The following is a 16,298-nucleotide window of genomic DNA, read 5'->3' on the forward strand; positions in this document are numbered from 1 at the left end:
CAAATGCTTTTTCTCTTTTGACATCTTGATGTTTGTTTAAAATTTTGTACTGTAAACTCAAATGCTGTTAATAAAGTTGTTTTAAAAAATTGTTTATTAGTTATCATTGCATATGGATTAAAACCTTCAAAAGTTAAAAAAAAACAAAAAAAAAACATGTTACTTCCGTTCAATCTATTTGGTTTTTTATTCCACACAACATATTTAAAAATGTTAGAGGTTTACATTTTTTTATTGTCTTGTAATTACAATATCACCAGACTCCCTTTGAAACTTTCTAACTTCTATCAGCTAGCTCTACTTTCTTGGAAACTTTGCTATACACACAATTTTTCTCCACACAAAGCTATTATTTGGAATAATGAAAACATTATTGTTAGAAAGAAATCAATTTTTTACACAGCTGGATTGACAAAGACATTATTTTCATTTATGACCTCTTTGACAAAGATGGGAACTTATTAAGATATGAACAATTTATGACAATAAATTTGTTTCCAATTCCAAATAAAGAATATAACTACATATTCAAAGTGATCCCTAATAGTATTGTCTCACTTATGAAAAATCATCTTAATTATCTAACATCACAGACAAATAAACCTTGTTTATTGATTAATGGCATTAATATTTTTAGTTTGAGCTGTAATAACAGACATGTACATAATGCACTGAATGAAAAGAAGAAAATCTCCCCCAGAGGTAAAGCAGTATGGAATTCAACTTTTTCTAAAATTGAGTGGTCAAAAGCATGGACATTACCATATAAATACTGTTACAAACAAAATTAGAATTTTACATCTCAAAATTTTACATAACATATATCCCTCCAACGCTATTTTGTGTCAATTTTATGATGTGGAAGAAATATGTAACTTTTGTCAATCTGAATCTGAATCTACTTTACACTTATTCTTTTTATGTGAACATTCTTCTAATTCCTGGTTCAAAATTGAAAATTCTATCATATCTAAAAGAAACAACAAAATAAAAATAACATCCCAAAATGTAATTACTTATTTTGAACTTGATACTAACAGTCTAGAATTTATTGTAAATTTGTTCATATTATTTGGAAAATTTCATATACATAAAAACAAATATACTAAAACACACCCACATTTTAAAATCTTCCTATTAGAATTTGAAAATTATATTAAATCTTTAGAATTCATTTATAATAATAATAATAATAAAAAGCTCTAACACTTTGGCTATTTATAAACAATTCTTTAATACTGATTGAACTCTCTGTTGCATTTATTTATTTATATTTGTCAAATTTATTATTTTTAATTTATTTACTTATTTTTTTTCCACTATTATTTGTATATTATGCTTTGTATTTTTAAAACTAGCATTATTTTCTTAAACTTATATGTTCAAATGCTTTTTCCCTTTTGACATCTTGTTGTTTGTTTAAATTTTTGTACTATATACTCAAATGTTGTTAATAAAGTTGGAAAAAAAAAAAAAAAACATGTTACTTCCGAAACTGGATATCTCTTTAAACTTCAAAATAAATATGTTTTATTTGGTTTCTTTATTAATGATCTGCCTGTTAAGAAATGTTGTACTCTTAATCCCATTTCGTCACCCAAGTTAACATGTCATACTGTTTTTCCCTGAAAGATGTTATATGTTATTATGAAAATAAGAACAAGTCTCTGCAGTACTTAGTTATTTTTTTCATTTTATTGGGAAAATATTTAATTCATAAGAAAAAAATTTCAGCCTCCAAACCAGCCTTTCCCCATTTTTTAATTGAACTTAACACACTTTATAAAACATTAGCCCTTTTAATAACAAAAAATAGGACATTTCTTGATAGCTATGATAAGGTAGTAAATGTATCATTTGACATTTAATTAATTTTTAGATGCGAAATCATGTATGTATTTATTTATTTATTTTTATTTATTTTTTGTATATGAATTATTGAAAATGTATTCTGTACATATACTGACTATGATTGTATTCTATTTTTGTATCTGTATTACTGTATCTGTATCTGTATTAGATGTATTGTGTGTATTGTGGTATATGTTAAGTGTTTGACAATATTTGTAAATTGATATCTAAATAAATAAATAATCCGGCTTTTTTGTCTACTGTTTATTTTTTCGGAGATATAAAAGTCACAATAAAACACCAACAAAGTAAATGCCTGAAGTAATTTGTAAAAAAAAAAAAAAAAAAAGAAAAAAAAAAGAAAGAAAGAAAAGAAATGTATCCCATTGTACAAGAAAAATATATACATTTGGAATAACCATTATTATTAGGATCTTACCTGCTTTTTTCACCTGAAATACAACACAACCCCTTAAATGTAATTTTAAAAAATGTATATAAAAGTTTCTCATGTTAATACTTTAATTTGCGCACAACAAGGTCCGAATCAATAATAAAAAATGTTGTTCCTTGCACTTTTAATTTATAAATTATTTGTTTAAAGTATTAAAATAATTTTGTATCTCTAGAATTAGGATACTTTGAGGTAAATGTGAAAGTACTGGTGCTTATATTTTGAAGGTTTGAACCGGAAACAGTCACTTTATTACATCTGACTGCTTTGCATAGCCTGGGCAGAACTATGACAGTAGCAGGAGTGTGAAGGGTCATTGTTCATTGCCTTTAAAATTTTATGTGACACAACTCCAGAGTCAGCAAATAAACGTAAGTTTGAACAGCAGGTGTTTGCTTAGAAATTATCTGAGCTGTCTTGCCACTAATTATCTGCACAGAACCATGAACGGTACCTGTAGTCTCACTCAACCCACTGGTTTTGTCCACACTGTACAACGCATATTTTGAACTTTAATGTTTATTCTTTTTTTTTTTGCTGTATGCTTCTTACTTACTCCATGTTCTATGTATGCACCACAAATCTCTAGTAGTGTGAACCCTGTTTACTTACGTGGCAATAAACACTATTCTGATTCTAATGGCTCATTTGTACATTATGTTTGGTTATGAAATCTCTTCAAAAGTGGGAAAATTGAGTCTTAATTTCACACAGCATGAAATGACTCATGAAGCAAACAAATAAGGTTAATTTGTATTGATCTGATTTGTATTCACGGGTAAGACAGAAACTTATCAGACGTGGTTCAGGAAATACAAATTTTAATTTGAAAAAAACAAAAACATTAAATAGCCTCTGTAACTTTAAACTGTACAAACATTTACATTGATAACATCTTCATTAATACAAGCATTAACAACCAATATTTACAGATACTTGAAGGAAGATACATTTACATTAGCGCCAGACTTAAATCATACTAACATGTACATCAGGGGTGTCAAACATGCGGCCCGGGGGCCAAAACCTGCCTGTCAAAGGGTCCAGTCCGGCCTGCAGGATGAATTAATTATTAATTAATGAAAAAAAAATTACACTGAAGGTATTAACAATCAAGGATGTAAAAAACCATTTTGTTCAATTCCATCTAAAGTGGGTCAGACCAGTAAAATACTATTATAATAAAGTATAAATAATGAAAACCACATATTTTTCTTTGTTTTAGTGTAAAAAAAGTAAAATTACACAAAAATGTTAACATTTACAGACTAGCCTTTTACAACAAATGTGAAAAACCTGAACAAATATGAACAACCTGAAATGTCTTAAGAGATTTAAGAGTAATTTTACCAATATTCTGTCTGTTATTTAATGTTTTGTGCATTTGTAGATCCACTGTGATCTGTACGTTGTAATGAACATGTAAAAATGAGAAGCTGAGGCCAAATAATGGCATAAATTGTTAAAAATTGCACTTTTTTTCTTAACAAATTTCATTTTGGTCACAGTTAATGTTTTTCCATATTTTTTTAAAAGATACTTTGTAGATGTAGAAATTTTGAGAATATAATCTTACTTTTTTCACTCTAAAACAGAAATTAGACATACAAACTTTGGAAATGATATTATTTATGTATTATTATGTTATTATTTTAATGATCCGGCCCCCTGCAGGTCATATTGGGCTTTATGTGGCCCCTGAACTAACATGAGTTCGACACCCCTGATGTACATGTTTTACACTCTTTTAGAGAATTACCTGAGTATAGTAAAAGGTATATAACATCTTGGTACATTCATTACAATAGGTGTTCAGGTAAAAATTGTAGGATACCGAATTACACATCTAGCGTTAAAAACAGAAAATGTGTAGTGAATTCAATTTAAATTGTGTGTTCATTTTACAACACAAAGAGCTCACACATACACTACCAGTCAAAAGTTTGGACTCACCTTCTCATTTAAATGGCATGAGATGGACCGCAGATGGCCAACAAGTGTTCAGGATCACTGGGAACTCCTTTAAGACTTTTGGAAAACCTTTCAGGTGACTACCTCATGAAGCTCATTGAAAGAATGCCAAGAATGTGCAAATCAGTAATAAAAGCAAAACGTAGCTATTTTGTAGAATCTAAAATATAAAAACATGCTTTGAGTTATATCACACTTTTTTAAACTACATAATTCCATATGTGTTCATTCATAGTTTTGATGCCTTCAGCGAGAATCTACAATGTAAATAGTCATGAAAGTAAAGAAAAAACAGGCGAGTCCAAACTTTTGACTGGTAGTGTACCTTAAAACCTATTATTCTCAAGGCTTTCCCTAAAAGTAAATAGTGTTCCAAGCAAATAAAAATGCACTTTGAGGTATTTGACAGACTTTTCATCCACCTTGTCTTTAAAATGTCCCCAGGCTTTGATAGGATATCATCCACAGTAGTAGTATGTGCACAGGATGTAGGGCTCTCTCAGCTCTTAACCTGTCTGCAAATGGAGGCTAACTGGTTAATGCAGCTGGTGACAGCGGGCGGGACGCTCCCAGATGTGTCTTCTCTCCATCCTGCCAGGGCATCCAGGGCTTGTTTGGGGTTGCAGGGAGACAAGTCATAAATACAGTAGACTGCTGCTAACTGAACCTCCCATGGCACACCTAGAAGGGAAGAGATTACATAAGAGTTGGAATCCAAACACTCCAACTGCTGGCAGGCTTTTGATCTTCTACACACCACAAACAATACAAAAACCCGCAACGTTAGGGCCTGACACTAAACCAGTAAGTAACTGTGTACCCGCATATGAAAAAGATAAATATCAGGAAATTGTTACAACACCTCAGATCAATGAAAGGCATGTGTTGAAGAAATGTCAGTATTCTCAGCACACAATAAAGGCTGTGTATCGGTTATAGGAAAACTAAGCTGTTGTGTATTCACCGTGCCTCCTCATATTACATACCTTCAGACTGGCCGTGTCTACCGAAAGTGTTCATCACGTTGGCGACTGTCATCACAGAAGAAACACACCTTTCTTTGATTCCCAGTTGAGCAAGGCGTCCTATTTAAAAACAAAAAGACAATGACGCGCTAAGCTGTTCTCATGTGGCTATTGAATTCCACATTTATTAGGTTAGGGTTAATCTGCAAGTATATGAACAAAAAACTGACCTATGAGTCGGATGATGGTGGCAACAGTCATATCCAAGACATGTGTCTGCTCATCCCTGGGCTGCGTCACCCACGTGTTCATTAATGGCCACAGCTGTTTACTGTCAATACACAATAAACAAATTCATTCATTCATCTTCTGAACCTGCTTTATCCTCACTAGGGTCGTGGGGAATAAAGAATTAATGGTACAAAAATTGATTGATTTATAATGACTTATTTTTACACAGTTGACTTATGAATTAACTAAGTAAATCTTAGGAAAAAAAGTTAGTTAAAAAAATAAATAAATAAGAAAACATACCCCAATACATTTTCATAGGTCCACTTCCACTTTTTGTATCCACACAGAAGGTGAAGTGTAAAGACCTGCTCCCATGCCTCTGTGCTCAGGTCATGCCCACACCGGCTGTGTTTAGTGAAAGACAGTTGTTTTCTGGACTGGATCTCAGACATTGCTCTTGATATCAACTGGTCAATGTCACAGGGGGGTGTCTGAAGAAACATAAGAAGATGAACATATTTAAATGTCAATGTTCATCTTCATCTGAGAGGATATAGATGTGAAAGAGGCATTAGCTTTATTTCAATAAAACATCAAGAAATTTTAGATTTGCAAAAACCAAAATGCAAAACAATCGTGTGTCTTTGGGGGCAAATAAACTCGTATGCTTTGTGTCACCAGCAGGTGGCAGTGTAGGCAATGTTACACATAGCTCTAACAAACAGTGGAAGAAGCAGAGTGTCCTGTTGTTTTTAAATACAACGTGGATGTGATGTGTTTTTTTTTTTTTTTTTTTTTACAGATTAAAATCATCAGTCCACACTACAGACTATAAGACCAGTCATGTTTTCGCACTTTATCGGATAAAATGGGAAGACACAGCACACAGCTAATTTTATCAATCATGAGTTAAATTTCGCAGTCAGAATTTCTTCATAATATGTTTCCACTTCCTCTATGTGGATTTACCCTTTTAAAACACTTGATTTGGGATGCTTAATTTTTCTGTTTCCGTAAACATCTACCAATGTGAAATTTGTAAAAATGCACATCAGTTTATGGAAAAACAATCTTAGTGTCACAAAAATAATAATGTAATGTAAACTGCAGCTGCTTGAATATAGTTTAGATGAACAATACATAAACAGAGACAATGGAATCAAAGAGAAGATAGAATAGAACACGAGCCTCACAGGAAAAAAAACAGGCATAGGTCAGTTTACAAATAGACTACAACACACATCAGGTCTTTGTCAGCTCAAATAGCACACACAGTAACTGTAAAACCACGTCTCTACTGGTACTTTACCTTGTCCCAGCCAATATACGCAGAAATACAGCTGAGGAGCTCTTTGGGGGTTTTCAGTTTGGTGACAGTATGTATTGCCTGGCACAACAAACTGGTGTGTGCGAGAACACTGGGCCATGTTGTCACCATAAATAAAATCAGCCTAGCAGAATCTGGAAAATCTGTAACAGGCATGACATAACAGATAGAGGAACAAGCATTAATCCAATTGTTTGACTTTACTGTATTCATTCAAACATCTGTAAAATTTCCACACTGCTTAAAGCAATAAGTAGATATTACAACTGCCACAAATTAACCATAGTGGGTAAAAACACCTGCGTAGGTATACTGAGGGTTTATAAAGGCTTTAACTAACAGTGCTCCATGAAATGCAAACCTTCTGTGAGAATGCTGTAGGCGAGGATATGAGCCTTCTCCCAGTCGCTTTTCTGTCGACAGATGCCGGTGTAAACTCTGCAGAGCGCCTCCATATAGTGTCTGCTGAGAACTCTGTTGTCATCCTTCAGTTTGTTGAGAATGGCCAAAATCATTTCATCTGCAATGGGCTGAGAAAAAGAAAAATGCAGTTATTTTTGCGTTGCTGCTGTAGCAAGTGGAAGAGATGCGAATAAATTTAGTATAAAAATAGTTCCATAACAAACCAGCGTACTAACCGAGCTGCGTTGACAAATCTCTGATATAACCTCCTTCTCTTCGTCTCTTAAGACAGGTTTCTTTGGCATGTTTCCGACGTACAGGTGGCTCTGGATTACAGGCAATAGATCAAAGCATCCTTGTTCGATTTTCTGTAAAGACTGAACTATGATCTTTGACTCCGCAGACTGTCCACCGTCCATCGATGGAGAGGTCATCTCACTGGGAGTCTGTTTGGAGGTGGTTTCATCATCGTCTGAGGAGGACGAAGGCAGCCGCTGAGGACTTTGACTTGGAGAGCGGTGATCTAACCTGAGACATTTGTTGTTTTTAGGCTGAGGCGGGCTTATGGCGTGTCTTTTCCCTCCTCTCGTCTCGGTTTTGGTGAAGGCTGTTGAAGCAGAGTTAATGCTTTTAAAGCTAGAAATTGGATTTTCTGCTGTTGCGGGTAACGTCCCGCTGTCGGAGGAACAAATGCTGAGGTTGACATTCCCTCGAAGGATGTTCAGGGTTCGGGCGCGGGCAGAGAGTTCTGGGTACATAGTGTCAAGAATCCTCATGGAGTTTTCCTGAGATGGACTGGAGGAAGATGAAGAGGAAGAGGAGGAATTCATTGCAGTAACAGGCAAGCGGCCTGGGACCGGGACAGCATGTTTTGGAGTGGCAGAGCCAAACTGGAGGGGAGATGAGGGGACTCCATTCGGGGGGAGTGGGCTGTTTAGGGACGAAGAACCCACTTGATGATTGTTGGGTGTCGTGGGGGCCTGGACTGGAGTGGTGGGAGAACCTGATCTGTCCATGGGTGAAGGAAAAGACAGTTTCCCAATAGCCTGCCTTGGATTAATCTGTTTGCCCAGTTTTGGAGGTGTGCTCAGAGGGGTCAGGAGACGAGGAAGTGGGGGACCCATTTCACAGCGAGCTTGGCCTATGAACTCTGATAGTTGAACTGTGGTTGCTACTGGTGACCTTACTTCTAAGCCGCCGGGAGAGACACCTCCTCTGACAATATCTGACTTTTGTTGTGCAGAAGTTTCCCTAAATGACTCAGAGCATTTATTTTGTCCATTTGTCTGAACAACACTCTGCTCTACTGGGACAGAAACACTGACAGTGGGTCCAACACAAGATTCTGCCTCTTGAAACAATTTGACTAGAGCGTTCCCTACATTTTCTTCCTCCTCTGTGCAGGTTGGGTGTAGTATTGCCTTATTTGCTGAAAGATGTTCACTGTCAATGTTGTCATTTTCTGAGTTGGTGTCGTTTTCCAGTGTGTGCAGTTTTATTGTTGGTACGAGACATGAGGGACTTTTCTGTCTGCAGACAGAATGTGAAGGTTCCTGTACAGGCGTACAGTTTACAGTCTGCGTTAGCTGGACATCACAAAGAACAGGGCTACTACCAGCTGCTATTTCACTCTTTCTATTTCTGTTTTCTTCCTTTGTTTTAACAGATACACCGTTTGCGTTGCCAGATTCTTGGTTAACACGAGTCTCACCTGCAATTTCCATTTTCAACAGTGGAGATTTACAAGGTGATGGAGGTCTGCTAATATGTTTTGACAATGACAGAGAAGCTGTTACATCAGTTCTTCCAGTCCCTTCTGCTTCGTTCTCACTTTTCTTTCCAGAAAGTTTTATGGCAAAGTTATTTTCAACTCTCTGTTTGAGATTCTGATCGGCCACGCTGGGGATGCTGCTGCTGACAGCTGCTTCTGACAAACACGCATTATCTTGCGGCTGCTCTGTGTCCTCTCTGGGAAATTCTGTAGACATCTGGGATTGCAAACCAGTGATATTTTGACAGTCCAGTCCCATGCCACTTGTATTACAGTTTGTTGTTCCATCCTTTTCATTATTTGTATCCTTGTCATCTTGTACGGCGCTAGTGAACGTTAGGGAAGTAACTGGCCGTGGCTCTGATGTTTCTCCAGAAACTACAGTGGGATAACCTTCTGTGGGCGACTCTTCATCAGCCATACCAGTGACGTCATCAGCACCCATGTCTACATCCATCTTTTCTAATATCTCAGATTTACTGTCCCATGTCCCTGGTTCAGTGGGTCCCAATGCTTTTCCTGTATCTTCAATGTTGCAACGTGGCATTTCAATATTAGCACCACTACTGTCGACCATTACACTGGAGCGTGGCTCTTTGTTTTTAGCTGGTAATGAGGCTGCCTCAACTGAAACAGTCTTGTCTAATGTGGAAGATGATGATGATTCTGATATTGCTTCAGGCTCCTTTGTTTGAGGATGCATCTTTTTGCCACCCATAATTTGGCGTTTGTCCTCAACGTCTTTTTGTTTCAAGTAATTTTCCTTAGAATTGTCTTCTATTTCGTGTGTGTTAACCACTGTTAAGTCCACAGTCCCCTCTGTTTGTAGTGCAGATGATTTTGGACAATATCTGGACACCTGGTCAGCAGTTTTAGAAATACTGTCCTCGTCTTCATCCTCTGTTTCCATCGACTCCATTTCTGTCTCCTTAAAGAGATAACAAACCAAGCATGTAATTTATGACATTTTCTTTACATACCATTTGCATGTTACAAAAATTAATTCTTACCGTATCTAGCAGCGGTGATAGACAGGGAAGCATTGGTTTAAACAGTTCTACTATCTCTTCAACAGATATTTTAGGGCTGCAAGCAGATGATTCTTCAGTTTCGTGTGTCTGTGACGGCTGTTCGTCAGGTTTAGAAATGTCTATTTCCATGTTACTTTTGGTGCAATTCTGGGATTCTTGGTGCGAACTAGCTTTCTGCATGAAACACTGGCTCCTTTTTAACTGTGTAATTGTATTGTGATTGGTCTGGATGGGGCAACTCTGATGACTTTCAGTCCTGTCAGGAGTAGACTGGGTTCTGTTCCTCTGGTGGTGGTGCAGCTTATATTGTGGTGAAGAAGGTAAAATTTGCTTGGAGGTGGGCTCTGAAAATGCAACAAAGTTGAGTTTTGTCAGTAATGGAACATGTATCTAAGTAAGAATGAGGCGCAGATGAGTGAGCTGGCTTACCAGTTAAGTGCAAGTTCTCCATTTGCTGCTGAGGTTCCACACATGCCCACAAATTCTCTAGCAGTAGCCGGAACTTTTCTGGAAAAACATAATGCTGAATGTAACAAATGTGACACTTATCTGCTAGTACTTGCCTGTAATTAACAGTTCCAATTCATCAAAATGCTTAACAATAACTGTATACCTTTGTCAACTTTGGGTTCCTCAGGTACAGATGCTTGAGTTGATGTGCTTCTATATTCTACACAAAAAAAATCAAACAATTTAGATTTTGTTTGTGTATAAAAGATATGAGCAGAACTTCGGCACCAACAGGCACACAGTTCAATAACACACATTATTTACTGAAAACTGACTTATATTTTTCTTACCTTTATTTCTTTCTTTCTCCAGCTTTATTAGTCTCACCTGCATTTAAACATGAAATGCATGAGTAGAGTTAACTAGATTAACTTTTAATATCAAAAAATAAGTGTTGTCAACTCCATTTATAAATGTCATCATTATACCTGTAGGTCATGGATGTTTCTCTCTAGTAGAAACTTCTCTTTATTCAGTTCTCTTATGGTATGGTTCTGTTTGAAAACCGATTCTGAAACAGATACAAAAAAACCAAGCATGATTATAAAACTGTCATCAACTGTTTCTAATGTGCAAATTTCCAACACCAACCTTCAAGCAGTCCAACTTTATTTTCAAGGTTGTTTTTCCTGTTGAGAGAGTGACATGGGACCATTTGGCATTATTCACATCAAACAGACAAATCTAACCTTGATCAGTCAAAATGTCAGGCAAAGTCAATAAAGGATTAATGGTAAATACTCTGAATAAAAACACTCAAAGAAAAAGCATGAATTTAATCAATTTCACATTCAAAAGGAGACTACATGTCTAGAGGAGAAATAATTTCTTACATGATTGTTGACTCAGCATTGTCCTTCATCAGTTGTTCAACTTGATCTGCTTGTACTTTAGACTTCTTCAAAGACGTCTGAAGAAAGGAGAAAATATGAACACACTGTCCTCAAAAATTAAGTTAATTAAGAAAAAGTGGTTCTTTTGCCCACCTGTATTTCAAGCAAATCATTTTCCACTTCAGCCTTTTCTCTTTTGAGACGTGCACTTTCAAGTGACTGAGTCTCCACGATTTCTGAGAATATGAATAAAAGGGTTGCATTAATTAATTATTAAATGTTACATTCATTATCATACTGAAGTTGCAGCATGTTATTGCAAGGTACCTTTCAAAGTCTTCAGCTCATCCTCAAGTGTCTTATTTCTATGGACACAGAGTTCATTAAACATTATTAATAAACACTGTCGATACAAACATTCCAAATAAGGAAAATATTTCTCATTTCAGAGACCACATGTCTAGACCAAGTGTAATTTCTTACATGATTGCTGTTTGAGCATTCTCCTTCATCAGTTGTTCAACTTGATCTGCTTGTGCCTGAGATTTCTTCAACGACATCTGAAGAAAGGAGAAAAATATAGATAAACAATGCGCTTAAAGCAGCTGTGAGCAACACAAACAGTAGACAATGTCCATGAAGTTATGAGCGTCTACTAAATTCAAATCTTTAGTAAATGAATAGGAAAACAATTCTATTGCTCACCTGTGATTGAAGCAAATCATTTTCCACTTCCACTTTTTCCCTCATGAGCTGTGCATTTTCAAGTGACTGTGTTTTTATAAGTTCTGAGGATATCAACAACAGGGATGCATTCAGTACAATACATGGTTATTATGTACCAAATATTATTATTATCAAATCATAATTGTCCTATTCAAGAGACAGCATGATATTTGTTCTCCCCATGTCTGCCGCCGGCATAAAAGCCCGGCATAGAGAGAGAAAAAAAAAAAGATACAGCATGTTAAGTACCTTTTGCAGTCTTCAATTCATCCCCAAGTTTCATGTTCCTACAGATTAAAAAGAAAATAAATCCAGTAGTTAATATTGTATGCCAAAGGTAATTACATATGTTTGCCATAATAGTGACTGATAAATTTCTCACTCTGTGCTGGTCTTGATATTCTCCTGTTTTAGTTTCCCCAATTCTTCAGAGATCTGTCCAAAAGCTTTCAATGCATCCTAAAAATGTTAACACAGAAGATCAATATTAAACATAAAAGTAAGGGATGACCATAAGTCATTATAAGAATAGGAGCAAATATATTTTTAAAGTGATACTATATAAACACAACATGCCTTTTTTTGCTCCAGTTCTTTTTGCAGAGATTCGTAATCTGCAGTCTTTTTCTCCAGAGTAACCAGTTTCATCTGCAGTTCTTTTGTCTGATGTTGAAGTCTGATTGCGTCGCTAAAGGAACATATAAAGCACAGGTGTCAAACATGCGGCCCAGGGGCCAAATCTGGCCCATCAAAAGATCCAATATGGCCCATAGGATGGATTTATGAAATACAAAAATTACACTGAAGATATTAACAATCGAGGATGTCAAAATCATTTTAATTCAGATTCCACATACAGACCAATTAGATATCAAATAGGTCAGACCAGTAAAATATTATCATATTAAACCTAGAAATAATGAAAACAGCAAATTTTCTCTTTGTTTAAGTGTAAAAAAGTAAAAATTACATGAAAATGTTTATATTAAAAAACTGTTACTTGACAAAAAATGCGAAAAACCTGACATGTCTTAAGATAAGTAAATGCAATTTTACCAATATTCTGCCTATTATTAAATGTTTGGTGTAATTGTAATTGTAATGTAAGTTGTAATGCACATGTGTAAATGATAAACAGATAATCTGAGGCATATTATTGTTAACCCTTTCATGCATACTGGTCACTACAGTGGACAGCTATTTTACAGCTGTTCTCTTGCATATTCATGGGTTTTCAAACACAAATTTCAATCACATTGTTTTTTTCATGTCCTAAAAAGAATAAAAACACTCAGGAAAAAAAAAATCTTAACCAAGGTTCTCATAATTCATGCATCAAAGGGTTAAAATGCAACAACAGAAAGTGATATACTGTGTGAAAACTATGAAATAAAAAAAAATAATAATAAATAATGCAGCTAATCTGATGTTTTCTCACATTTCAACACACTCTAATAGAAGTTATTACTCACTTCAGGGAGATAATATGCAAAAAAAAAAAATTGTTTAAGAAAACTGTTAATTACAGCAAATTAGCAATTGATTTCCACTCAAACATGTTTGTGCAGATCAGGTTTATCAAGAACAGCAAAGTTACATTAATGGTATGAATTGCAGTGGATGAGATGGTGTATTTAAGTGTCCACTGTGTTGGCTAATGTGGAACTAAAACAACAAAACCCATGAATATACAAGAGAACAGCTGGAGAAGAACTGTCCACTGTAGTGACCACTGTGCATGAAAGGGTTAAAATTGCAGTTGTTTTTCTTACAACATTTCCAGTTGTTCATTTTATTCAGATTTTTGTAGATGTAAACATTATCATAATTTAATTGGACTTTTTTCACTGTTATTCTTTTACTGGTCCGGCTCACTTGAGATCACATTGGGCTGAATGTGGAACTGAACTAAAATGAGTTTGACACCCCTGATATAAAGACAATGAATGAGTTGTTTAAAAAAAAAAAAAAATGCAACCCTATGCTGTCTGTGTCAGTGCAGTGTCACTCTAGTAAACCTGATAATCGACTCAAATGTGGGTGATCCCACAACCTCCAAAAAAATGTATCACGTGACATTTAATCAGACACATGACGTAGGCTGTGGTAGTCCCGATGCAAATCAAAACAGGGTTCCTCAGCTCCACATGTAAAACTCCTTTTTTTAAAAGCTGAGTTTAGTTACTATATATTGAGATGTTACTTACTCGGAACCTGTTATCTTCTGTTTCAGTGCCAGAAATGAAGACACATACTCGTTCAGACTCTGGAATGTGAAACCATAGGAAACAAAACAAAAACAGTCAGCTGAATTCACAAATACCATGCTCTCTAGCTATTATCGTATACACAAATTATATCAAAAACATCTGAGCCAATGTATGTCGATCTTACAATTAATAAACTAGGCTTTAATGAACTTTTACGTATGTTATTAAAAGTCACCAGACCTGATGTAAAACAGAGCAGTTTTGACAGTTCCCAACCGTAGCGTCTGCGGCGATTGCAACCGTCTTGGACTGACTGTCCCCGGGCATCATGGTAGAACAAACTCCTCTACAATCCTCAAATAAGTTGTTTTAGATCATAAAAAAAGCAAAAGAGCCTGTTCCAGTAACACAAATTCCAGCCAGGTTGGCTCAAAACAACTTCACATTTTCGCGTCTCCCACGTTTACCAAGGACCCAATGAAGGACCCCCAGAGGTAGACTAGCCGACTGCCTGACGTTAGTATGTTACACATTTCCCGTTACGCTGTTAGTAAATTAAAATTATCATTTTTAATTTAACTTCAATACGTCAAAATGATTTTTTGCTGTATTTCATATATTTATAAGGTGGACTTTGTATGTTTCCTATTTTAAGTCAGGCGGTTTATTGTGGCATGTGGAGGCGTTTACCGCTAAATATATTTGGGTAAACCATGTGACACTGATGGCGTCATCCAGTAGGGGGGAGCTATTTATATTAACATTTTATCAAGTTATATATTTAACCCTTTCGTGCATGAATTGGGAGAACCATAGTCAAGATTTTTTCCTCGTGAAAACAAAACAAAACAAAAACAAAACAATGCAATAGAATTTTTTTAATGAACCTATTTTTCATGGAGTACAAAAATGTCCACTTAGCTGCACACCATGTGTTATGTGTCATTTTTGAAGCAAAGAAAAGTGTATTAAAATGCAATATCAGAAAGTGATATACTGTGTGAAAACTATGATATAATTTTTTTTAATGCAGCAGATCTGATATTTTGTCACATTTTATTATACTCTAATGCTAGCTATTACTCACTAGTTTGGACTCGCCTCTTTTTCTTTATTTTCATGACTATTTGCATTGTAGATTCTCACTGAAGGCATCAAAACTATAAATGAACACATATGGAATTATGTAGTTTAAATAAGTGTGATATAACTCAAAGCATGTTTTATATTTTAGATTCTTCAAAATAGCTACATTTTGCTTTTATTACTGCTTTGCACATTCTTGGCATTCTCTCGATGAGCTTCATGAGGTAGTCACCTGAAATGTTTTCCAAAAGTCTTAAAGGAGTTCCCAGTGATGCTAAACATTTGTTGGCCATCTGCGGTCCATCTAATGCCATTTAAATGAGAAGGTGAGTCTAAACTTTTGTTTAAGTAACCTGTTAATTACAGTCTAGTAACTGAAAATTCATTTACACTCAGACATGTTACTGCAGATCAGCTTTATCAAGAACAGTAAAGTTACAGTAATGGTGTGAAAATCAGTGTATGGGATGGTGCAGAAGTGGCCACTGTGTTGGATGATATGGAACTAAAACAAAATCCATGCAACGTGATATCATGACTTTGCGTCAATATGCACGCCACTTTTGATGGTAAATTGGCGTGTTATCTGTATGACATTTTAAAATACTTTCACATGTTATCCATCATAGTATATATTCATGAATGGATCAGACCTTTTATACTGTGTATGGATGGACCTGGGGCAGTAAACAGTAGTCTGTACATATGGTCAAAAGATTACTTGGTTTTAGACCATTTTTAGGAAGATGTAGAACTGATTGTATCTGCACAAAGAAGAAAAACTTGGGGGGAAAGAATGTGAAGTTTCTCTTTGATCAGGTACATGTAATTAAACATTAGGGCCATTTGTAAGTCTCCCTGGTGGTCTAGTGGTTAGGATTCGGCGCTCTCACCGCCGCGGCCCGGGTTCGATTCCCGGTCAGGGAA

The 16,298-nt window shown here is 35.6% G+C and overlaps 1 protein-coding gene and 1 non-coding gene across 3 annotated transcripts; one reads left to right on the plus strand and one right to left on the minus strand.

The window, feature by feature from the left end:
- Nucleotides 1-4,692: 4,692 nt before the first annotated feature.
- ice1 (KIAA0947-like (H. sapiens)) lies at nt 4,693-14,740 on the minus strand. 2 transcript variants are annotated; one of them, XM_030158713.1, is made up of 24 exons: nt 14,526-14,740; nt 14,283-14,341; nt 12,652-12,763; nt 12,458-12,534; nt 12,325-12,362; nt 12,055-12,137; nt 11,833-11,909; nt 11,677-11,714; nt 11,503-11,585; nt 11,350-11,426; nt 11,108-11,145; nt 10,945-11,027; nt 10,807-10,843; nt 10,620-10,676; nt 10,436-10,513; nt 9,986-10,350; nt 8,435-9,903; nt 7,441-8,386; nt 7,164-7,332; nt 6,785-6,945; nt 5,776-5,966; nt 5,472-5,572; nt 5,263-5,361; nt 4,693-4,957 (listed from the first exon to the last, which is right to left on the minus strand). In XM_030158713.1, the coding sequence occupies exons 1-24, from the start codon at nt 14,613-14,615 to the stop codon at nt 4,776-4,778; spliced, it is 4,710 nt and encodes a 1,569-aa protein (XP_030014573.1). In that variant the 5' UTR covers nt 14,616-14,740; the 3' UTR covers nt 4,693-4,775. The 2 variants fall into 2 exon arrangements, with proteins under 2 accessions (XP_030014573.1, XP_030014572.1); XM_030158712.1 differs by having other exon boundaries at nt 7,441-9,903.
- A 1,486-nt stretch (nt 14,741-16,226) lies between these two features.
- On the plus strand, nt 16,227-16,298 carry trnae-cuc (transfer RNA glutamic acid (anticodon CUC)). Its single transcript has one exon. It is a non-coding gene; the product is annotated as a tRNA-Glu (tRNA).

This window comes from Sphaeramia orbicularis, chromosome 16 (genome assembly GCF_902148855.1).
Source record: "Sphaeramia orbicularis chromosome 16, fSphaOr1.1, whole genome shotgun sequence".
Classification (NCBI taxonomy): Eukaryota; Metazoa; Chordata; class Actinopteri; order Kurtiformes; family Apogonidae; genus Sphaeramia; species Sphaeramia orbicularis.